We start from the raw sequence: 25,923 nt of genomic DNA on the forward strand, positions 1-25,923 counted from the left end.
TTCATACTGATGAAGTATAGTTTCCGAAATGCAGCTCAGACTCCTTCAGATTGATGAAGTAGAGTTTCTTAAATGCAAGTTACCACCCCGAAAGATTTGTGAAGTATATGCAGTCTGTGCCAAAAAGTTATGTGTCTCCTAGTCTGAGGTTCGTTCTTAGCATCATTCTTAGTACGTTTAGTTTTATCATACAGATGTTTATTAGCTGAGCTTACTAGACCAAACAGCACCTTACAAAACTGGGGCTTCGGGCTGGTGCCTAAAGTCTTAGACTGTATACATTGTATAGCTCCTTAAATACAAGTTAAGATGTTTCCAGACTGATAAAGTATTGTTCCTGAAATTCAGGTTACAAATTCTACAGAATTTTGAAGCATTCTGGAACACATGTCATCAGAAATCCAACCCACTATGCAAGATGACAAGGCAGGTTTCTAATCTAGGACAACACAAGCAAGCAGACGCTGGGCCCTTGTTCAGACCTCTTAACACTGAGAAAAAAAACAAGTAAAAATTAATTAGCATAGGAGCACTGATATCAGAGAAGTCCTTCAATGGCTCAATATCACCAACCTCAACAATTCAAACACTCTTAATATTCACATGTATTAAAAAGAAAGGTAATTCACCTAGGTATTCATATTAGAGATCATCTATTTTGAATCACAGCAGCTCAGGAAAACATATAGAGTGAAAGAAATTTCTGTTGCGATAATCACGCCCTTGAAGGATGTTCTCTGTGTGCTCGAAGCTGTCCACGTTAACTGACTGATGCACTCCTACCAATAAGTTGGCAATAACACAAATGCAAAGATGTAAGTTGGCTCTGCTTACTCCATATCACCACTAGGAGGGGTGGCTGCTGACACACTGAAAACAAAGGCATGGGCAGAACATGTACAGTCACATATAGGCCAGTGCAGCACAGGCTGGGTGTCCATCGGGTAACAGAAATGAGTACATTATTGGTGAGTGGTTAGCAGTGCATTGCTTGGTGCACCACATACCCTAACACATCACTTTGTGTCATGTTCACAGATCTTGAGCGTTCTAAAACTTGATGTAACTCTTTTGCTTTCTGAGACAAATATAATCCTATTTTTCTAAATATTTTGTTGGTAAGACTTTCTTTCAAATATAGCTGGTTGACGATAATTGAAAAAAACGCATATTTTTTAAGTGATGTTCTGTAATGTGATAGGTGCTGCTTGAAATGTTTCTTTAAATGGCAAGTGTTTTGTTTGTTTGTTTGTTCTTAAACACCGCACTCAGCAATATTCCAGCCATATGACAGTGGTCTGTAAATAATCGAGTCTGGAACAGACAATCCAGTGATTGACATCATGCGCATCGTTCTACACAATTGGGATTCGATGACATGTATCAACCATGTCAGCGGGCCTGACCATCTGATCCTGTTAGTCGCCGCCTATGAAATGGCAAGTGAGTGAGTGTTTATTGCCTAATACTGAATCAGTAAGTTAGCAGCATTTTTGTTTCCATCCAATATTGATCGAACATTTGTTGAGGAGAAAAAAAGCCCAGTTGCCATTTTCTGAAAGCCTTGTGGCGCTACTACCTACTTCCCCATCATTATCTTCATAACTACCTTTTCCCCTGCTATTTGATACAAGATTTCAGAAAAGGAAGCAGACACATGGAATCTACCCTACAGCTAACACCTAGAAAAGAGGGCATGGAATTCATCCTGAAAGGTAAAAATCGGAATTATCCAAATCAGAAACCTTTTTCATAAAACCAGCACATGTATGATAGTGTTAAGAAGTGTGCACATCACACGACACACCATCCAGATCATCCTCCCCACACCACCAACAACCAGACATGTTACCATGGTTACAGTTTAGGGAAGCTATGACCTGACTTACAACTTTATTTGTTATTAGTTGGTTTACAGATAATTGTCCCAGAATTGTGAACTGTGACAGGGGTATAAAATATTAACAAGCATTTTTACTGCAATAAAAAACAAACATGGTCCTGGTGAAGCTACCGTATATAGTATTTCAAAGAATATTTAAAGGTAAGAGAGCATGTATCATTTATCTAGGTCAGACCTGGCAGTTACAAAACTAAAAAACACTCAAACATTATTTTGATTCCACGTTCCTGATTTTTAGAGTCTGCAGATCTGTAAACCAAATAATAATAAATAAAAGTAGGTCATATTGTTTGTCTCCCTTGATCCTTATCATGTTCTGCAAGAGAGGAACTTTATAGAGCTCTGTACATTTTCCCACTTACCTTGACACAAAGCACCCAAGTACAGTTTCTACAGTCCTCTCCTTATCACACACAAGCCTACTGTCTCAGTGCTACAGCTTTGGAGCCATTGGAGTCACATGGTACCCCTCTCCTTGGGTATTTATATCTTTTCTTGGGTATTTACAGTCAGAGTCTAACACATTGGAGTCTACCTGACATTACTAGACCGTACAGATTGTTACTAGATTTGGGCTTCAGGCTAGCGGCTAAACTTGCAGACTGATTAAATATATATTCACTCCCATAGGTATAGTCTACTGGGTATTCTTGCACATTCTGCTTGAGATGCTGTTTCAGGTGACTACTAATGTGCATCTGTGCATGTGCAGCCCCACTGTAAGCTCTGTGTGCTCTGACATGTCTGTCTTCTTCTCACATGGGTGGTCTGACTGCCCCAAAATGTCAAAGCTTGATTGTTAGAGAGCTATCATGTCATCTTCAGTTAACTTCTGCTATGATTGTCAGGTCATACAAATCTGGACTTGTCTTCATCAAAAGCCATTTATATTTTTGCCTTCTAATAGATCAAGACAAAGAACAAAGGGATTCTTTTGTCCCATTGGTTTTGCCAGAGTTTCAAACTGATATAATATTCCCCCTGCTACTGCCCCGATCATCTCAATGTTCCATAGAAACCACATGAGCAAGACAGTAGGCTTGTCTGTGCACTAGCAACAACACAGAGGGTGCTTGACTGCAACCTGCCCCACCCCTACGAGCCCCACCCCCAAGCAGGGAAGCCAGGATGGAAGCTGTGTGACACCTACCTCCCCAGCTGACTCTGGAGGTCCCTGATGTACTGGGAGCACTGGGCGTAGAAGTTGCCCTGGGCCTCGATGAAGTCGTTCAGACAGCGGAGGTGATGGGCCTGCACACACGAAGAAACAGTTGATGAGGCAAAAATGTACTGGTTAGACCATCATAGGGCATGCTTTTGCCAAGGGCTCTACTCCAAAAGGTGATCTAAACTCTTAAGACGATCTAGCTCCTAATCCCATACATTAACAATGACATAAAACAGTCTTAGCAGTAACATTGCTTTGCAAATGGGCAGGGCCCTGGACCTCAACAGATGCAGCGCTAAGATCGCTTTGTGGAATTTGCCCTGAACCCAGTTCCACAAAGTGATCTTAGCAGTAAGATGAATGCATGTCTATGTTCAGGTATGGGGTTACCAAAGGCATAGAACTATTCAGGTGCATAAATTAGTTTTCCCCATCCCCAACATTTCAAAGAAAATTTCAAGACAAACTGAACTAACGTCAGGCTGGTTCTGACCTTATGACCAGCTCCCTAAAGACCCAACTGGATAAATAACTGCTAATCCAGGGACCCTGCCATATCACAGCGGTCTTCAGCAGTGTATAGGTGGGTGGGTAGTAGGAGGCTGGACAACACTAAACCATCTGGAGCCTAATGGCAGCTAGGGTTGTATACTCCCCAGGGAGCTGAGAATGTTATTTGAGTGCACTCTGATCCATTGACCAATAATTGTGTAGCTTTGGGGGGATGGATGTGGCACAAAACAAATATTCATATATTATTCACTTACATGGGTGCTGTTGACTCCCTCAAGAAGAATCTTTGTGATCTCTGCTTGCCTGTCGAACTCGGACTGGGCCACACGCAGGTCAGCCTCCGCCTGAAACACACAGAAACGTCGGTCAGCTACCACTACACCAAGGTCGGTCAACTGTCCGTTGATTACTCACATGGACACAGGCTGAAAGGGTTCTTAGTGTGAACTCCCAAAGATAGACACAGTAGGAGTCCAAATGATACTCGGACCAGGAAGGGCAAGGGGCCCATTGCACAAAGCAATCTTAGCGCTAAGATGATCCCATACTTTAACATAGGCTTATGATAGTCATAGCGCTAAGATCGCTTTGTGGACCAGGGCCCAGGACGGTTTCACAAAACAATCTTAGCACTGAGACTGTTGTAAGTCTATGGCATGGTATGGGAATCGCCCATAGCACAACGATCACTTTGTAAAACAGGGATGAGAATATGGGAACAAGGACCACAGATTATAATCAATGTATTGTTGGACAGTCAAAAAGTAGACAATGAAAGAAACAGATAAGACAGGATTTTAGATACTGGACAGAAAGAGAGCAGCTGTAGCCAGTCTTTCATGTACCAAGGCACGGACAAAGTGGGCTGAAGATGAGGAACTATTCAAGTTACAGTCATCCCACATCATATCAGGACATTAGGGACTGAAGCATTTTATACTGTGGAGGGGGTGGCTGGAACTTTTGTTTAGCTCCATGAGATATATATTTTCTCTTTAAGATAAGGAGCCTATATACTCAAAATACATTATTTTTTCAGCTGTCCAGTGAATGTTAATATTCTGTTTTCTTAAATATGACAAAGACAATTCCAGGACTTTTTGGAACAGATTATTCTTCTGAACCCCCACCCCCTCCACCTTAGTATCAATCAGTTATCCTCCTATGCTACCACATAGAGACATGAAGTTCAGCTTGGCAAGACTCTGTATAGGAGCTTCAGAGTTGTCTCCCTTTGACCATCAACAACTAACACATCACAATTCAGGAGTATTCAAGAAAAAGAATGGACAGGGCCTGATAGACTTGTCATGCTTCTCTTGCTGAGATACAATAAGGTGCATGATAGCAGGGAATACATAAAATAAACCTACAGTTTATGTTGCTCACCTGGGGGTTACATTTTAATATTAGACAAATTCATATCACATGTTGATTATTTATGAATGATATAAATTAATATAACCGTAAGCTAAAATCAAGAGTACGAAAACTAACCCAGGCAATTGTCACATTAGCAGATGTTCATAAAAGCCGAATAACAGGCCCGAATTACTTGCTACATCAGAAATTGAATTGTATGATTTATCAAAATGAGATATTGTTGTTGACATGTAATGACTGATCCCGTTTACATACGCTCACAATGATGTTGGTCAGCACATCAGTTTTACAGAAATATCAGCCAACATTAAGCTTTATTATCAAAGCTGAAAATAGCTTATATATCAATTTCATAAGAGACACTTTAGTGTAATCTGTGATAAATATAGATATAGGAATTACAAAAATATAACGTTACTATAGAATACTGAGAATACTGACCAACCCAGAAATGTAACATTTAAGATTTTATTTCCATCCATGAAGCTGTAGCAGCAGACAGTAAAATGTTTACCTCACCAATTATACTACTCAACTTTTGAAAGGGATACTAAGGTATATCATACTGTCACAAAACTTACATCAGCAGCTAAAGGGACTGTTATATATTTGCTCATTATTTGTAATGATGCTGAAAATGAGTCAGTTCCAAGGCAATATTGAATGCTATTTGTATGACAACTTCTCCCAGCAATCAGAAACATTCAGTCCCTGCTTGAACACTCAGAGATCCCTATCAAAGGCTGAGCAGCATATAAGCACAAAACCCTTGTCCATGCGTCAGCATGTTTGTAGTGGCAATTAGCATTCTCCTTTTTCCCTTTCACAGAGTGAGCATGGAAAAACACTGCTTTGAACAGTATTCAGTTATATCACAACATATCAGCTTAATGTGGGAGGAAAGCCTGAAGCGATGCAGGTCTTGGACATTTACCACTATGGTGAAACCCACGAGCAGGGATATGGTGCTGACAAACCAAGATTTCATTCAAAACATACCTGATTGAGAACAACTTTCAATTAAAACAAAATTATTTTGTTCTTGTTTAACAATATATTTCTATGGATGTAGGTTACATGACAAAAAGATGATTATTCATGCTATCTCACATGCTGTATAATTTTTGAAGGGAAATCATTTTGCACTAATATGGGGTTTTCCAGAAACTCATAGCACATAATGAACAATAATGCTTTCAGTTCTTTGATTAAGACAGCTTCCCATAACTCTTAGGGTCAGTGGCTATTGAAAGACACATTGCTTTCTTTTAAACATTACAATTGTGTTGCCTCTTTAGGGTGAGCCTAAGATTATAATAGCAGAAATAAATAAACTGTTTCCGGAAATGTCAGAATAAATAGATGGAGGGTCCTGTATAGACCCCTTGGTGTATCTTGATTTAACTATGAGTAATTCTTCTGGTGACAGCTTGGAAGATTTGAGTTAGAAAAGTTTGCAACTGAAGAATTGCCTTCAGTTAAGTTGATCCAAGCAGGAGAGATATTACATATAAAAAACATTCTTGTCTTCCTACAATAGCCAGACTGGATATTGTGGTTATGCATATACAGAATATTGTAAAACATGACACCCAAACCAGACACCTGGCTAGGATGGGACAAGCAATATCATATAAAGAATGAAAAAGATTTGGTATCATCAAAAATATATGTTACCTTGGTAACAGAATCAGAAGCATGCCCATGTGACGCACATCATAACATAATTATTGATCATTGTTCATGATCTGCTACATCAAACACCAACAAGGAGAATAAGCATGATACTCTACACAGGACAAGACAAAAGTTCTCATAGCCTGGCCAATACATCGTCAACACTGAAATGACTTCTTATGTCTACACAACATCTCAAGAATGTTTCAGGAATGTCTCACGAGTTTCTCAGAAGCCTTACGTTGTCTAACTTTAAGAAAAAAAAGTTTTCTATAGATGTCTTGAGTCTGTAAAGACTGTCTCAAGAGATTTTACATTTGTGTAACACAAGTGTCTTAAATATTGCTTTTGTGTGGAATATGTCAGATGTTTATATAATGTTCATAAAATGTTCATGGAATGCTTCAAAGATGTTTCAAACAGCAAACATCACAAAGGTTGGTCTCAATATGTATTTAACAATTTCTTTTGAATAACTTATTGTATTGACATGAATTTGCATGAAGGTTTATTCCATACCTGTAAAAAGATTCGAAACACGTCTGTTTGAACTTTATCATGTTTATCAAATCATAAAACTATACTGCTCACACCAAGAAATCTGCCATGAGAACTTTTGACATGTCCCCTACAACAGAACAGAAAGTAAGAATGTCAAGGCGACATTGTCACTTACTTTGGCGATGACATCATCCTGGTTAGGCAGAGAGCAAAAAGAAATCATAGCCTGAGACAATTAGTTTGAGGCAATGTGTTACCATGGTTACCAAGGGGATTCCAGGTCACACATTAAGAAAATTAAGCTCGTAAGCTGCAGACAACATACACAATAGGTACAATACTGGCCACAACATTGTCACACTTTTACCTTTTTAAAAAAAAAGCATTTAGTGTTACTCATAATTCATCTTCAAGGTCCCTAGAGATGGAGAAATCCCATTTGAAAGTAAACAGATACTAAGTTGAAACATACTAAGTCTAAATATAATAAACTGAAACATACTTAGTTGAAACATACTAATTCAAATGCAAATTCATTCAATGCACCCCAAAAAGCATGGTCAGTAAGAATATATTGTTGTTTTGCCCGAATTGATAATTGTTTGACAGAGATCGTCAGGCCATCAGGACCATGCAAGTGGGGCCGAGAGAAAAATTGGAGGAAAAATATACGTGAACAGTCAAATTGGGTTAATGAGTGACTATTCAGTTTTGGGGACGGACAGCAATATTTACAACAGTTCTCTCCCTTTCTAACTACACGTTTTATGGGGGCCCATTCTACCAAGTTATCATATGCTAAGACGGTAGTGACTCATATGCTTCAATATGGCCATATGACAGTCATAGCACTAAGTATGCTTTGTGTAATGACCCACATTCCTCTTGCACAAAGCAATCTTAGCGCCAAGGTGTTCGCAACTTCTGCACTTTAAGATTGGCTTAAGATCCGAGCCGTAACTTGCTTTGGGGAAGTGGGGCCTGGATAAAATAAAATCAGAAGACAGAACTGATGTAAAACTGTTGGCTTTCTGGGGCCCAGGACTTCCCAAATAAAGTGCTCCCAAAGCAGGGTCATCAAATAAGCATCCCTACATGAAAGGAATTCATCAAGGCAGTTCAAGCAATAATTATTACCTTATGTGACCAAAATTTATGAGTGAATGTTGTTTAATGCCACAGTCAGCAATATTCCAGCTTCAGGACATGGGCCTGTAGGTAATCAAGTCTGGGCCAGACAAACCAGTAGTTCACACAATGAGCAATGTCCCACACACAATCAACTGTCTCTGCACCTGACCTGAGTGCTTAGGCTGGGACAAGTCACGGTATGATACTATCCAAAAGAGGAGGTCACGCGATGACATGACTCATAATTCAGAAAGAATGACAACTTCATCACATGCTCATGATGAAAGATGAAAGATTAAAGTTAAAATATTTTTTATCCATAGTTAACTTTTGGGTCAGAAATTTAAGTTCTTCGAAATTTGAATGTATGCTGATGCATCCCTACTACTATCTGATCTATCTTACTACAACAAGGCTAAAAAAATCAACTCGTCCGCTCGTATTGACGAGTGGCAGCATTTGCAGGGCAAGAAAGAAGTGAAGAAACTTTTCAATCATAACAATTCATTTCTTATCATTTTCAATCAAATATGCAGGATAATTTCGAACCTAATACTAGTATATGTTTTCATTTCTCGTACGTTTATACTGCATAATAACAAACTAGATGTCGCTTATATCATAAATAGATGGCATACTTGGCAACTATCAGTTGAAAAAATAAACAAAAAGTCCTTTTATGCAGCAGATGTCGAAACTATTTTTAACGAGAGGCACTTACATTTATTATTTTTGTTGTAAGCAACTCATTATTGATTCTAGTGAATGAAGGTAATGGCTGTTATTAATCGGGAATGGTGGGACTGATGAGAAAAAACATGATTTGATCACCAACAGGCCAAAACATGGATTTTTTTAACGAAAAAAACCCAGTACGACTGTAAAAAAATGTTCATGGTTGAAAGAATTTGAATGGGCAAAGATGAATGTAGATGGTAGTGACTGAATTATTTGACTTGTCTGTCGGAAATATCCGCAACACAAAGGTTAATTACAAAAAATAGTAATAATAACTGAGAACACAAAACTGAATAAAATTTTATAGGGCAAGTGAAAATATTGCAAATACTCGTATAAATAGGATACTGGGGATCAGTTGTCTTGAATCCCCATTTGACCAAAGTGGACTGAGGTTGCTGTTCACAACGGGGGCACCAACATTGACTAAACAGGTTTCGTTCAAAAAAATATGTCATCACTAATTAATTTATGTTTCCGCTTTGAACCTTATTTCAGTAGTTTTCACTAGGTCTACGACAATCAGGGGGTTATGTGAATCTGGGTGGGCACCTGTCTGGAATCTGGGGTGACAGTTATAGAAGCAGTCTGCTATGTCATCTATGCATGACCTGCCAATTTCAAGCAGCTGACAAGTTATTCTGGACAGTCACCATGCAGATGTAACAACTCATCTTGAGCTGCCAATGTAACTGTGTCTTGTCTAATACTTAACATTATCAAATCAAACAAAGACAGTGTTCTGGACAATTCAGAGAGGTATAAACTAATAGTAATATAAATAAAACACATACAAAATAATATCAAAAAATGTTTTTGAAATTAGTTGTTGTCTTAGCCATCTTGGCTGGGGTCCAAACTGTTGCATCAACCAACATACATTGACTGTTCTCAGTATTACCAATTGATTGGTATAGTTGATTGAAAAAAACATAATCATATATGATGGGTAAAATAGGAAAGTCATTTGGCAAACAGAAAAAATACCCCTTCACAAAATATAAGGATGTCTTGAAGCAATGAAATAAGGGGAACAAATGTAGGCTTTGGGATCCCAATAATTCCGTACTTACATCATCAGACTGATCAGTTTGCAAGAGAAAAACAAAATTCACTGGAAAACATTTGAAAACTCTCCTAACTCGGTTTAAGTTTGGCCACCCAGTGCATTTTAGCTCCCTGTGACAAGAATAGGTGGCTGGGACTTGCACCAACATGGTTTGGTTTGTTGTTTAACACTGCACTCAGCAATATTCCAGCTAGATGACAGCGGTGTGTAAATAATTGAGTCTAGACCAGACAATCCAGTGATTGACATCATGAGCATCGATCCACGCAATTTGGATTAGATGACATGCATCAACCACGTCAGCAAGCCTGACCACCCGATCCTGTTAGTCGCCTCCTACAACAAGCATAGTCGCCTTTTACGGCAAGCATGGGTTGCTGAAGACCTATTCTACCCCGGATCTTCACGGCACCAACATGGAACCCCAACAATGTAGTTTAAATAATTTCAGCAGATAGATTTGAAAACCACAAATGTATCTAAATGACAGGAAAGTGCCTTGATTGAATAAGGGATATAAAATAGAGAAATGATAAATGTTGAAAAAAGTAATTTCAGATGAGTGGTTATAACATGTAGCGGACCATCTTTAAACATAATAAAGAAGCACATCTGTGTTCAAGGAGGTATTTGAGTTCAACATGGCAAATGTGAAATTTTCAAGGATCATATCTCAATCAGTTAGCATGTTCTCTCATTTGCCTTGCAGATCCATCAAAATTTGTGAAATAAGGTAAAACAAATATTAATAATGCCTATGATTCGTGACAATAAATTTCACTTGTTTAACTTACTTCAAACTCGATCATTCGGGTAAGGGAGACAACTTGTCATTCCCCAAAACATATTTTCACTATGTCCCCTGGAATGCCATACTTTTAAGGGATCATTGGTTTTTTTAAAAAGAGATATTTGTATATAAAAAAAAAAGTTTTAAAAACTAATTCGTATATGAATAAATTAGGAAATATTATATTGTGACATCGAGCATAGTTTCAGTACAAGTCCTTCACCTAAGGAAGCTGACATAGGGAAAGGGGGTGGGATGTGTGGTGTCGGAGTCATTGAGGAGCAGGAACAGAGGGCATGCAGTCATAAATATATCTCTAATCTTGATCATGTTGAACTAGCTAGCAAATGCTAAACCTAGTCAGCAACATTCCAGCTACATCCCACCAGCCAGAAAATAATCTGGTCTGGACCAGGGCCCAGTTCCATAAAGCAATCTGAGCGCTAAGGTGATCGTCACTCCCATACTTCAACATAGGCCAACAATAGTCGTAGCGCTAAGGTGATCGTAACTCCCATATTTTAACAAAGGCTTATAATAGTTGTAGCGCAAAGGTGATCGTCACTCCCATACTTTGACAAAGGCTGACAATATTTATAGCGCTAATATAAGTAATAACCGTAACTCCCATACTTTAACATAGGCTTACAATAGTAGTAGCGCTAAGGTGATCGTCACTCCTATACTTCAACATAGGCCAACAATAGTCGTAGCTAAGGTGATCGTAACTCCTATACTTTAACATAGGCTTACAATAGGTGTAGCGCTAAGATGATCATAACTCCCATACTCTAACATAGGCTTACACTAGTCTTAGCGCTAAGATGATCATAACTCCCATACTTTAACGTAGGCTTAAAACAGTAGCGCTAAGGTGATCATAACTCCCATACTTTAACATAGGCTTACAATAGTCTTAGCGCAAAGATCGCTTAGTTGAACGGGGCCCAGGTACTTCAGTGATTGTATCCACAGGGCAACACTGACACAGGTTTGACAATGTAACCACCCCATCCTCATTTCAGGTCCTGATGACAAGCATGCTATATAGGGGTGCTATTACCCTGGAATCCCATTGGCAGAAATGTTGGAACTTTCTTATTCATGCTTAAATTAGTGATCATTTTCATTTTAAAACTTGTTCAAGAGCTGACATAATGCCATATTCTTTATAGATGAATTATCTTAAAACCATTACTGACAGGCTAATGAAGCAGACACCATAAGTAGATCTTCATTTGAAAACTAATTGTTTATATGAAAATATTTACCATTATATGTTTCATGGCAAACATCACAACAATAATCATGATAATACATAGCTGTTAGTATCTCAGAAACTTGACAAACATATATTTGTATACTACTAACACAGTGACGACTATCATGCTATTGGTGCATTACAAGGGTAGCCTCATTGTGTGGAAACCTGGCAAACTTGACATGATCTTAAATCAACTGAACTGTCCAATGATCTGCAAGTTCTGCATGTTCAATGTTCTTCCACTGAATAAAGTATACCAAAGTGCCAAATTAAGAGAAACTGAGTTTAATCGCATTTACAGCTGTCATGGAAACAGGCCTAGTGAAGGATGGTTGTTCTATGCTGCAGTCAGCAATATTTCAGCTACAGTCTGTGCTCTGTAAATAACTGAATCTGGATCCGGTAAACCAGAGGCTGAAATCATGAGCAACAGTTCATGTCACCAGGGCAACAGGACACACAAACAGCCAAATCACAAAGCCTGAACTTGATGCTGTGGCGCCGATGGTAGCACCGGACAAACCAAAAGCAACAATGCATCTTATCATATATCTTTATATGATGGTGACTGCCTAGAGGTTGTCTATCATGTTGGTCACCATCTGAGTATGATATTCATGAGCCACCATGTGACCACCTAATTCTCGTTTCAGAAAAAATTGAGACCTGTTAGATCTATTAGTTTTTGTAATGTCAACATATTAATTTCATGCATAAGGTTGTTAGCAACATACACACAGGTTACATTTTTCTCAACTTTCATTTACAAAATCAAATTTTGATTTTAATTAACAAAAATATAGACTATTTTTACCTCCAACTACATGTCACATGCACTCATTGTGATTGCCTACAAAACTGGGCCCTGTTCCACAAAGCTCTATGACTTGTAAGTCTATGTTAAAGTATAGGAGCTACGGTTATCCTAGAGCTAAGATCGCCTTGTGGAACAGGCCCTGGCGTATTTGCAACTCTAAAACAAAACAGAAACTGAATTGGCCAAATCAAAGAACTGAGATGTTCTGACTAGGATGAAATGCATGTGTCTCTAGGTTACAAAATAAAGTGCTACGATTGAGAACTAACTTAACGTGTGGCAAACACTACAGGGTTATACCCCGTAGGGCATCCATGCTGTAACTATGACAACACAAAACACGAGAATCTCAGAATTATCAAACCTCAGTCTCAAACGACTGATACGGGTTGGCCTTGTTAGCAAAAGAAAAACAGTTTCAATTTCATGATTTCTTCTCAAAAATGACAGCAGTCTCTAAATCAACAAGGCCCCGTTTCACAAAGAGGCTTTCGTAGCTCCGATGCATTAACATAGACTTACGGTATGATTGCTTTGTGAAACGTGCCCCGGATCAGTTAACAAACACTTGAGACATGGGGCTTCTTAATTGAACTTTTCCTAACAACTATACAAGACATATGTATTTGAGTACATGTACCATCTAATATCAGTGGGCCCATATCATCTATGTGAATCTTCTTCAGTGATTTTAGCAATGTTTTGAGTCACTTTTAGTGATGTTCCCCCTGAATGTCATCCCATCGATTTGATGACTTGATGATTAAGGGTCATGAAAAAAAGGGACAATGTCACAAACACACCTATACATTAGGGGGTAGCTCACAATATGAATCACTCTCCAACCTCAAAATCAGACCTTTAACTCTTTAACCCCTCAGTCATGATGGTGTGAAAATCTGACAACCCTCCACACATCACATGTCACATCAGGTGAACTCTCACTGAACTTTGACCACCTAATCTGATAGTACGTATGGGTTCTCGAGCCAATCAGATGTCAGCTTTCTAAAATGATTCGGCTTCATTACCAAAGAATACTAACACAGAACACAAATATTCCTTCATTGCCATGGCACTCAGAGTGAGTGAGTGTGGTTTTACGCCGCTTTTAGCAATATTCCAGCAATATCACAGCGGGGGACACCAGAAATGAGCTTCACACATTGTACCCATGTCGGGAATCGAATCCGGATCTTTGGCGTGATGAGCGAACGCTTACCCACTAGGCTACCTGACCGCGCCTATATGGCACTCAGAAATGATGTTTAAAATATACACAATAATATGATGGCACAGCTTTTATCAATTACAGTAGGAACTGTTTAAAGCAAAATAAGTTTGACTTGAACTGTGTTTTCAGAAATCTTAACACTGATTGGCTGATTTGAAAGTTCACCTGATGTGACCTCCTATGGAGGTGTTTTCAGAGCTTCACACACAAGGTATTGCATCAACAAAAGATCTGATTTTGATTACATTGAACCCCCTCCTACATGAACTATCAAATGCATCAAAGCAAATGCAGGGAATCAAAACATAAATGTGTGGAACTGGATAGTGTTCCATTTTTTGTTAACATGGTTGAAGACATAATTCCAATTTTGAGTCCACTGACCTTAAACACCATTTCAGGACAAGAATTATCACTGGATAATTTTCTTTTTCTTTTCAAACAATATTATGAAGATTTTGAAAAACAAAATTATGCTTGTCAAAAACAAAACTAGAATGACATGAGTCCACAGATTTTATCAGTATTGCGGATATGACTAAGAGATTTGAGCTTTTCCCGTCTCCAAGATCAGGAACAATATTGAAATATGATGAAAATGGAACAAGAAAAAAAAGCATGAAATACAGCAACTATTTACTTTTTGTATATACGCCATACCCAATAGTATTTTCTTGTTTTAACTGAATTGGAATATCTTTACACCAGAATAGAAATCTTAATTCCATAAGAAAGAAACAGTGGAAGCACATACATGTACAATGACATGCATTTAACTGGAACTGTTGCATATTCATAAATTATGCAAATTTATGCAAATTAGATGATAACTTACATAGGAAGCCTCAGGAGAAGTCTTGTAAATCAAATAATCAATTCAATGAGAGTTAAAAGTTACAATGTAGAATGTATAAATGACATTGGAAGAGCAATAAAATATCAGACTATTTCAGCAATATCACATGCTTACAATTCTGTATGAATATGAAGGAGAGAGGAGATCCAGACAGAGAGAAAGAGAGTTTTTATTACCATATATAAAGAATCTAATCTATGTTGAACAATGTTGTAGAATATACACTTGTCAACAGTATGAAACAGTATTTATTACTGCTAAACACATTACAAGTGAGACAATGTCAGACACATTAGTTCATTAATAGCATACTGCTGAACATGCTATATTGAAGATATATTAGATTTCCGGTGCATACAAAATCTATTATCTCCCCTTGGGAATATGCTCTTCCAGAAAAGACAACAATATGTTTGAAAAATGTAACTACCGTATTCGACGTAATAAGCACCCATGGCAATATTTGCTAATATATTGGCAAGGAAACAATCCCAGTTAGCACCCCTTCCGATTGATCAATATACAAAAGACTGATTTATTCGCATATTTATTTAACCACGAAATTTATTTTTCAACACTGTTTTCTTCACCAAAATAATATTCTAATAAGAGCCCCCTATTTCTAATTTTGAGAGCGCCTTGGATGCTTATTGCGTCAAATACGGTATTATTATTACCAAGATCTGACACAATTAATCACATATATATTGAAGCAAGCAACATGGATGCATAAATACTGAAAGGAATTTAGCCACATGATGCATCAAAGTGTTTGTTTTTGTTTCCTTTTTTCTGACTTCTTGAGTTTCTGTATCAGTTGTGAAGGATGCAGGGAAAACAAACATATATTTGTTCCATTTGTTTCAACAATTTTGGTTAGTCAGTAAATAAATGAAAACAAGTCTTATTTTGACGAAGTCCGTGCTCTCCCATTCCAGCAGGAAGCAAAACACTAGCAAATTTTACCCCCAAAAATATACCCCAGACATGTGTATTAAAAACACGAAAATAAGGTAACATGCAATATGCTGTAATGAATTTAATCACTGATATTGTTTTATTTCCTTCAGGGGATAGAAACCTATAAAACAAATAACAAAACTGGCCTGCCCTAATCCTTATGGACAACATCTTCAGGATTATACATTTTCTGTCAAAGTCAAAACATGGAATCATCAATTGAAACATTCCCTGATACATCATGTGACATGTCACATGACTTGGTCATGTGACAGATATACTCTCACCTGTTGCTGGGCCGTGGTAGACTTGGCTTTCCTCAGTCGACTCTTGCATGCATCAAGGTCAAGACGCTTGTTCTCCAGGAGCTTACGCTCTTTCTATAAAATACACAGTGAGTGAGTAAAACTTGCACAGAAGTCATAGACAGCGAAATATTACAACTATACAGAAGCAGCTATATCAAATGATACAGGATTTCAGACTGGTTCATTTTCCATTTTCCAATCCTACAGATCTACAGAAAGTCAATGGATCCCTTGCAGAACTCGACATGCATATCTCAGACAATAATCCTACAGATTACCAGAACCTCAATGGATCCCTTGCAGAACTCGACATGCAGATCTCAGACAGGAATCCTACAGATCACCAGAACCTCAATGGATCCCTTGCAGAACTCGACATGCAGATCTCAGACAGGAATCCTACAGATCACCAGAACCTCAATGGATCCCTTGCAGAACTCGATCTCAGACAGGAATCCTACAGATCTACAGAACCTCAAAGGATCCCTTGCAGAATTCGACATGCAGATCTCAGACAGGAATCCTACAGATCACCAGAACACCTACAGAGCTCTTACAGTGAATGAGAGTGTGAGTTGGGTTAACCGCTTTAACAGTATTCCAGTTATATCACGGCGTGTCAGCTTAATGTGGGAGGAAAGCCCCAAGTGATGCAGGGCTCAGATGTTTACCACTTCGGTGAAACCCACGAGCACAGGTATGGTGCCGACAAACCCAGAAACATAATCAGGGCGAACAGGAATTCGAACCCACAATCATAGGGTTCTGGCGTGTCCAAGGGACACAACTATGCACAGCAAAGTGCGGCACCTTAGACAACTGGGCCACCCGTGCCCCTAAGAGTGCTTACAGACTCCAGTGGATCTCAGACAGATCTACACAACTCCCACAGAGGTTTGACAGATATTCAGAGATCCTACAGATCTATAGAACATGTACAGAGCTCCTACAGATCTCCACAAGAACTCCTACCATGATGGTCTTCATGTCGCCCTCCAGGAAGTTCTTGAGTGGTGTGAGGAAGTTGTTCACTGTCGACTGGACGTACTCTCTCTCCGCATTGCCAATACGCATCTGAGCCTGGCCAGACTTGATCAAGGCGTTACCTGAGGACAAAAATATGTGACTATCAAGGATACTTTCACTACTGCAATTATATGAAGAAAGAATTGCTCTACCAATGCAGTATATACTCACAACCAAAGATAACCATACATAATTATTTATTCACCCCAAATATATCAACATTTGCACAATAATGAAAAACAAGTGTTGTATGTAAAATTCATTGTTCGTGATTCCAAAATCAAGCAATACCAGAGTACCAGGTAACAGAATTAAAAAAGTGTCAGTTGGAAGGAGCTTATTTGGTAGTGTTTCCACATCCAATAAAGTACTAATACTATAAATCATAGAAAAGAAATGTCACACAATCACTGTTTTCAGTTTTGTTTGTTTGTTGCTTAAAGCCTCACTTTGCAATATTCCAGCTATGTCTGCGGTCCGTAAACAATCGAGTCTGGACCAGACAATCCAGTGATTGATGTCAATCCACACAATTTGGAAACGATGACATGCATCAACCAATTCTACTTTTCCCCTCAACTACCAACAGGTATATTCTTGTAAAAAATCTGTAACACAAGTAAAAACAGTGTGGCCTTACATCATGTACATATTTGTAATGAATATAAATTTACCTTTGCTTAATTTTTACCCGGAGAGAGGAAGGACTGGGGTTCGATCCCCGGCCGCGTCATACCAAAAGCCGTTAAAAGACGGTACTGGTTATGACCCTGCCTGACGCTCGACATTAAGGGGCTAAAACAAGGACTCGTTAGCTCGAGTCAGTATACTGTGTATGAGTGGGGTATTCATGTTAAACTGCGGCATGGTATCTCAGTGGGCTTGCACCATAAATCGGCATCAGTCCGGACTAGTACAAGCACACACACACACGTGCATGCAATAATCTTGGATGTGACGTTAAACCTAATATCACCTCACCTGCAATTTTAGTGTTGATTAGGGTACAACTATCGCTGTTTCATAAGTACATGTACCTTCCCACGATGTCCTTGCATTACTCAACAGGACGGAAACACAAGTCCTAGATTCAGCAGATGGCCAGGAAAGTTATATCACTAATACACAAAAAAATAGATGTAGAATTAGATGTTAATAAATTGTTGGGAGTTTATGGGGTTTGTTTATATATATAAAGTGAGTGAGTATGGTTTAATACTGCTTTGCTTTAAGCAATAGTCCAGCAATATCACGGCGGGGGACACCAGAAATGGGCTTCACACATTGTACCCATGTTGGGAATTGAAACTGAGTCTTCGGCATGACGAGCGAACGCTTTAACCACTAGGCTATCCGACCGCCCCTTTTATATATATATATATATATATATATATACAGAATGCAGTGAATCTTGTTGTCATACCATTGTTGGGAATAGTACAATATGTCCATACACACACTTGCTCAGGGACACATATATACCATTATTTTCATAGTTTTCCAGGAGAGACTTTCTTGTCATTGCATTAGAGCAATTAAAACACAGTTTTGGGTTTTTTTTCATTTCTATACATATATACAACAGAAAATACTTGACTAATTATTGAATAGCAGTAAAGGAATAAAAAAATCAGAAGGAGAATGCATTTCCAGAATATTTCTTTTCTCGCTGCATCGCAAAAGCTTTTCCAACTATTATGCTGAATTGCAAAAACCTCAATCCTGACAAAAATGCCTGTTGTTAAATCCATCAAAACCCGACACTTCACAAGTACCCTTAAACCAATTCCCTCAGCCCTAAAGCTGCAAGCACCAAGCATTTCATTGATCTTATGAAATACTTAGGAAACATGTCCGTATCGATTGTGCAGCCTTTACAGTGAGCCAATTAGCTCATTAAGGACTCTTAACCCAGTTTCATGACTACCCAAAACATTACATCGGTATTTAATTAGACATAAACATCAGTGTGCCCTCACTGTCTGTGATCCCAACCTCCAGTAATTAAGCCTAGAGATAGTTATCTGGGTGAAGCTAACAAGATAGCTTGCTTATGCTTCACGACCACGCATGCTTTGATTACATAAGTAAGCATTATTTTTATTTATTCAGGGGTTTGGGCTCCAAACAATCTATACTGAGTAAGTGATTTAGGTTTAAAGCCCTTTTGATTTCTAAAATGTATTTCAGGTGTATTTTATCAAGAGGAAAACTTATAAAGGTCGTAGGTGTTCTCCACTTTGGTGGACACTTGCAAGCAGTTTATAATGGTACTGACAGATAACCATAGGTGGTGTTAGATAACCCATAGGTGGTGTTAGATAACCCATAGGTGGTGTCAAAAAACTCATAGATGGTGTTAGATAAATCATAGATGGTGTTAGATAGCCAATGGGTGGTGTCAAATAACTCAATGATAATATTGGATAACTCATAGGTGGTGTTTTGCTGTGTCACATAAACAGTGTTAGAAAACCCATAGGTGGTGTCAAATAACTCAATGATAATATTGGATAACTCATAGATGGTGTTAGATAACCCATAGGTGGTGTCAAAAAACTCATAGATGGTGTTAGATAACTCATAGATGGTGTTTTGCTGTGTCACACAGACAGTGTTAGAAAACCCTTTGGTGGTGTTAGATAACCCATAGGTGGTGTCAAAAAACTCATAGATGGTGTTAGATAACACATAGATGGTGTTAGATAGCCAATGGGTGGAGTCAAATAACTCATAGGTGGTGTTAGATAACTCATAGATGGGGTTAGATAGCCAATGGGTGGTGTCAAATAACTCAATGATAATATTTGATAACTCATAGGTGGTGTTTTGCTGTGTCGCATAGACAGTGTTAGAAAACCCATAGGTGGTGTCAAATAACTCAATGATAATATTGGATAACTCATAGATGGTGTTTTGCTGTGTCACACAGATAGTGTTAGAAAACCCATGGGTGGTGTTAACTGATCCTGTACGCAGTTCTATCTTGCTAAAGTAAACAGTCTTACTTCATTACTAAAAATTAATGAATCAATTCACCCAGCATTCATGTGAATTCTAGTTCCTTGTTCCTGTACACAATATGCTACAATGGCTTCAGTCCAGCTGTTGCATCCATATGAATAATGCTGACTTGGGGCCCACACGATGCACACACGATATGACAACTCATTTCAATATGGCTCTTTCTGGAGGGAGGGATGGAGGCAGAGAGAGTCAAGTGAATTTGACTTAAGGCCACTTTGAACAGAATACTTTAAATCATATAAGAGTATGTCTGGGAGGAAAAATAGATGTGATGCTGGTCCTAACATGCCTAAGACACAACCACTTTCGTGGAACTGTATGGTCCTGAAAAACCGAGAAACATAGTCATGCGAATCTGGGATTTGAACACACGAGCATAGGTTTCTGGCATTCCAAGAGAACGCAACTCTGCACAGTGAACCGTGACACCTCAGACGACTGGGCCACCTGACACCCTGGAGTCGTGAGCAATACACTCTTCCTTCACGTATTCTATGTCAGGACCTGTGGTCTGAAAGAGCATGACTGTCCATAGTCAGAGGTGACCTTTTCTGTTTGGGTTTCAGAAGTTGAAAAACCACACATGTATTCCTCTTTCCATGACAGCTCCATCTTTCAGAGTGAGTGAGTGAGTGAGTGAGTGAGTGAGTGAGTGAGTGAGTGAGTGAGTGAGTGAGTGAGTGAGTGAGTGAGTGAGTGAGTGAGTGAGTGAGTGAGTGAGTGAGTATTGTTTACCCCTGCATCAGCTATTGGCGGCAACATCTTAAGGGTTAAATAAACCAAAAGATTCAAAATTAAAGTATCTATTAACTTTTTAAATAACCAATAATGAAATGTATGTAACATAGTCTCTGTACATGTAACAGCTACATAAATTAACAGTTTTTAACAATCATTGAACAGGATTAACAATTGTTTTGGTTCACTAATCCGACTGACCTCAACAACATCCTTACCAATAAACAGAAATTTATTTTTATTTTTATACTGGCTCATAAAATAGCTTATGGCTAGCAAACTTCTCTAAAACTATTAATATAAAAACTTGAATGCAAAAAGATTTATAGTGTTATGTCACTTTTTTTATCAACCATGAGATGAGGGACCTTATGTGTGAAAAATAAAATACAATTCACAAGCTTCAATTCATATTTATAACAGAGATACATGACATCACATATGGCGATCTTCACTGAAGTAAGTTGACGTCAAACGTCTTTATGACATCATAGCACAATTGAATCCTAGCACCCCTAAGGTCCCTTTTCTCCTGGTGGGTCACATTTCTAGAAGATGACAAGTTATGAAGCTCAGTCACAAGTTCCAGCAGTGGAAACTAACACTCCTTGTCCCCTAGGCCTTATTATGATAACATAGAGCAATACTCTCAAAATGTCAAATTTCTACTAGCACTTATGATACCTTTACTATTGGACAGTTTGGCAAGGACTACAGGACTAGTGCCAATTTCTAACCCTGCACAAGCACCTTCTCTTGAGCCATCAAGTGAGTGGATGTTAAATAACGCTGCAGTCATCAACTTCACAGCTGCATCACAGTGGCCTGAATGTAGACAAGTCTAGACCAGGCAAACCACAGGGGTACAGATTAGCACTAGCCCACTAGCCCAAGCCAGTTTCAGTGATGTTTAAGGTATCCTGAAGGCTGTAGAATTTTGAACATATGTTATCACTATTGGGGCTAGTAGACTATTTAGGTTAATTTCTCATGAAACCACTGACTGCGTGAAGCCATTAAGAAATACACAATTCTGTGTCAGGCTATGAAGAAATACACAATTCTGTGTCAGGCTATGAAGAAATACACAATTCTGTTTAGGGACTTAAAGAAATTACATAATACTGTCTAGGGTTGTTAAGAAAAGACACAATTCTGTGTCAGGCTATCAAGAAATACACAATTCTGTGTCAGGCTATGAAGAAATACACAATTCTGTTTAGGGACTTAAAGAAATTACATAATACTGTCTAGGGTTGTTAAGAAAAGACACAATTCTGTGTCAGGCTATGAAGAAATACACAATTCTGTGAAGGGTCTTTAAGAAAAGGCACAATTCTGTGTAGGATTGAATGAAGAAATACACAATTCTGTTTAACTTTAAGGTACTTAATAAAGACACAATTCTCTGTAAGGTCGTGAAGAAAATACACATTTCTTTGTGGTACTATCTCTGACATGTGAATTTCATCATCCATTGGCAACAGTTATATGTCCAGCAATAGCCACAATTGAAAGCAAGACACTTGAGGAGTAGGATATTGATGAAAGTATACATTTGAGGAGAATCAACTTTTCCGTACATTACCATTGAAAAAAAAATATCAGCCCCATTAAAGTAGCCAAGAGGTTCCATAGAGAAAGAAAATATTGTCAGGTCACTAGGTCAAGTAATTGCAGCCATATTAAAAAAACATTTCTGCCTAATAACCCCATCAACCATGCAAACAGTTTTCTCCTTCTGATTGTAAACCAACCCAAATAGCCAGTGCATAGGAAAAGCTATTTAATTACAATCGGGACTGAGCTATCCCCAACAGGTTGTGATTAATCCACTGTGGGCATCTGCCTAGCCGTGTGTGTCTCGTGGTTGGGTCTTGCGTTGCTTTGCTCTGTGAGAAACTGTGAAACCAGCCAATCAATAAAGAGTTTTGGTTTCTGAGGCATGATCAGCGATCGCTGCCACGGCAGTCGGGTTAAATAAATTCCGACGGTGCAGGTTAAGTGGCAGATTAGGGATCATTTCTATGGCAAATTGTGCTCACTTTCGTGTAAGGCATCAGGAGCTATTTTCAACATTTTTCGCAGGAAATGGACGGAAAAAAACCTGCTTGAAATCTGAACCAAATCTATTGTTTGCTCAATTTTGTAAAAGCGAGATGTTTGAGGACATTTTGATTCAGCGAGGTTATGTTGATAACAGGATCGGAAGCAACTAATGAAGAATCTAACACACAGAAAGGATCTTCTTCAGCAATTTGTGACCAAACTATTGAATGAGAAAATAGATAACCACATATGTAGGAAATCAGCCAAATCGTATTTCAAGAGGAATAAATAGAGACTGACAGGCTTAACTGGCATAATGACATGTAATAAACTCTCAAGGCCACACTTCACATTTTTTGTTTTACAGATTTTAAAACAAAAAATAACTGCAGCAGGTTGGAAAGAAAAAAGAAAATATAACGCTTCCTACAGTGCTTTTTCAAGGGTTTTGAGATTTAATCTAGTTGGTCGGAGAAAATAAAAAGGTCTGATTTTACTGGTTCTGACCCTTTCTTTATCCTGGGTATTTCTGTGTTATCAAGAATTAAGACTGTTCATTCCTACATGTCAATAAGAAATTAAACTTATTATCAAAGTTATTATCAAAACTAATTTGACTGTAGGCAGCATTAAAAATCTTGCAATTCTGGCTGTAATCATCATAATACCTACTGATGCTTATATTTTTCAGGTCAGTGGACATGGTGGATCGGTAATGCCTCAGTGACATTTGCTCTACACCTAGGATACGGCGGCCATAGACCCCCGTAATTGAGAGATACCTGCGGCGGCCTCAAAGTTGCCTTAGGGCGTATCTTTTACAGGCCATAGAGGTCGCCCTAGGATTATAGCACAGAGTTATAATTTTTTTAATTTCTAGGTTCGCCGTAGCAATTAGACATTTAGACACGCCGTAGCCATGCCATAGAGTGGTTCCAAGGCGACCATACGACGGACCTACGGTGGCCTTGCATTTGCCGTGCAGCTGCAATGTGTAACGGTAGCGTCATTTTGGCCGCACGGTCGCTGTATGGTCCCCCTGCAGGCGCCTTGCGTCTGCCTTGGTATTTGTCAAAAACCTATGGCCGCAGTATGTGACTGTAGGAATGCGGCGGCAGCCCTATAATTGCTATTGGCCATATATTAGATATTTTAGACCCCATGGCCACTGCGGCAAATTTGACTGAGTCATAAACCAAATAAATAAAGAATAAGGCCTGATAGAAGACGGTGTAAGTGGGCTGCTGTGATACATGAGACGGGGCATTGATGATCAAGGATTTCAACTAGAATAATTCCAAATCTATAACAGATTTCCATCGTATATTTTTGGAGCTTTATTTTCATTCAGATTCATGTTTTGGTTCTGACTGGAAGATGAGCTTGGGTCAGGCTAATGACTGTAGCCAGGTCTGGTCATTGTCGTTCAGTCTCTGGACTCTTCTGCAGATTTGGGTCTTGTCTAAGGAACTAAGCATTTTGTTATGATCCATACACTGACAGAATTATTGGGAATGAATTGTTGACAATTATCATAGAACTTTTGTTGTGTGAATCCAACAAATTGTGCATAAGCAGTAACTGATTCTTACTCATGTTCAGTTTAGTTGTTGTTTTCAGTGGTGTTCTCCAAATTGAACACAAATTGTCTCTCCAGATCGAGCCCTACACAGATTGATTTAGCAATCTCTCCTGTTTGAATCCTACACTAAATGAAATAGATGTCTCGCCTGATTGAATCCTACGAAGTATGATTCAGCTGTCTATCACGACTGAATCCAACAAAGATTGATTTAGCTGTCTCTCCTGATTGAATCCTACACTATATGAATGAGATGTCTCTCCTGATTGAATCCTACACTATATGAATGAGATGTCTCTCCTGATTGAATCCTACACTATATGAATGAGATGTCTCTCCTGATTGAATCCTACACTATATGAATTAGATGTCTCTCCTGATTGAATCCTACACTATATGAATTAGATGTCTCTCATGATTGAATCCTACACAGATTAATTTAGCTGTCTCTCCTGATTGAATCCTATAAAGTATTATTCAGCTGTCCATCACGACTGAATCCTACAAAGTTTGCAACAAATGCACACACGGAAGCCTGTAGGAGACACTTTAACTATATTGACACAGACATTGCAGGTAAGTGTGAAATTGCTGACACAGCTGCCTCCGTACAGCATGTGGTTTGAGCACAGCCATTATGCAGAATTGAATACAACCGTCTATCAACACTTTCTATACGCCACGCCCAACAATGGCATGTACCATGAGAAATTTCAATTATATATGACATATGGACTTATAGTTATGACATACTCCTGCACACACTCAGCAAGCCCCATGACTGCACGTTTTGAGGCCACAATAAGAGGCTGAGTCTATGTGAGTTTAACACAGGCACTTATCCTGGTGACCACACTGGAGCAGGAACACTGGGAGTCATCCTGACATATCTCAGTCAGTGACTGGGTGGTTGGGTGGAGTGAGTGAGTGAGTGAGTGAGTGAGTGAGTGAGTGAGTGAGTGAGCGAGCGAGCGGGGTTCAAGTGAGTAAGTGAGTGAGTGAGCAAACAAGTTGTGTTTGAGTGAGCGGCTTGTGTGTTGAGGTGAAATTGGGTTTAACGTAGCGTCCAAGATTATTGCACTTATATAGCGACGTGCATGTACGTGTGTGTGTGGCTGCTTGTGCTAGTCCGGACTGATGCCGATTTATAGTGCTAGCCCACTGAGATACCATGCCGCAGTTTAACATG

General features: G+C 38.8%; 1 protein-coding gene across 8 annotated transcripts in view; it reads right to left on the reverse strand.

Annotated features, from left to right (window-relative positions):
- LOC124149063 (endophilin-B1-like) overlaps window positions 1-25,923 on the reverse strand; it is a 61,802-nt gene that overhangs the window by 12,623 nt on the left and 23,256 nt on the right. Inside the window, exons 4-11 of one of the 8 annotated variants that reach the window (XM_046520415.2) lie at window positions 17,285-17,418; window positions 16,292-16,384; window positions 15,024-15,044; window positions 10,088-10,096; window positions 7,321-7,338; window positions 3,839-3,928; window positions 3,054-3,154; window positions 835-870 (exon numbers count right to left, since the gene is read on the reverse strand). In XM_046520415.2, coding sequence (XP_046376371.1) covers window positions 835-870; window positions 3,054-3,154; window positions 3,839-3,928; window positions 7,321-7,338; window positions 10,088-10,096; window positions 15,024-15,044; window positions 16,292-16,384; window positions 17,285-17,418 — 502 coding nt within the window. Of the gene's footprint in view, window positions 1-834; window positions 871-3,053; window positions 3,155-3,838; window positions 3,929-7,320; window positions 7,339-10,087; window positions 10,097-13,318; window positions 13,349-15,023; window positions 15,045-16,291; window positions 16,385-17,284; window positions 17,419-25,923 lie in introns of all 8 variants that reach the window. The other 7 variants (XM_048389361.1, XM_046520417.2, XM_046520416.2 and 4 more) reach the window with 7 other exon arrangements.

This window comes from Haliotis rufescens, unplaced genomic scaffold (genome assembly GCF_023055435.1).
Source record: "Haliotis rufescens isolate VD_foot unplaced genomic scaffold, xgHalRufe1.0.p SCAF_8, whole genome shotgun sequence".
In the NCBI taxonomy this organism is placed as follows: domain Eukaryota; kingdom Metazoa; phylum Mollusca; class Gastropoda; order Lepetellida; family Haliotidae; genus Haliotis; species Haliotis rufescens.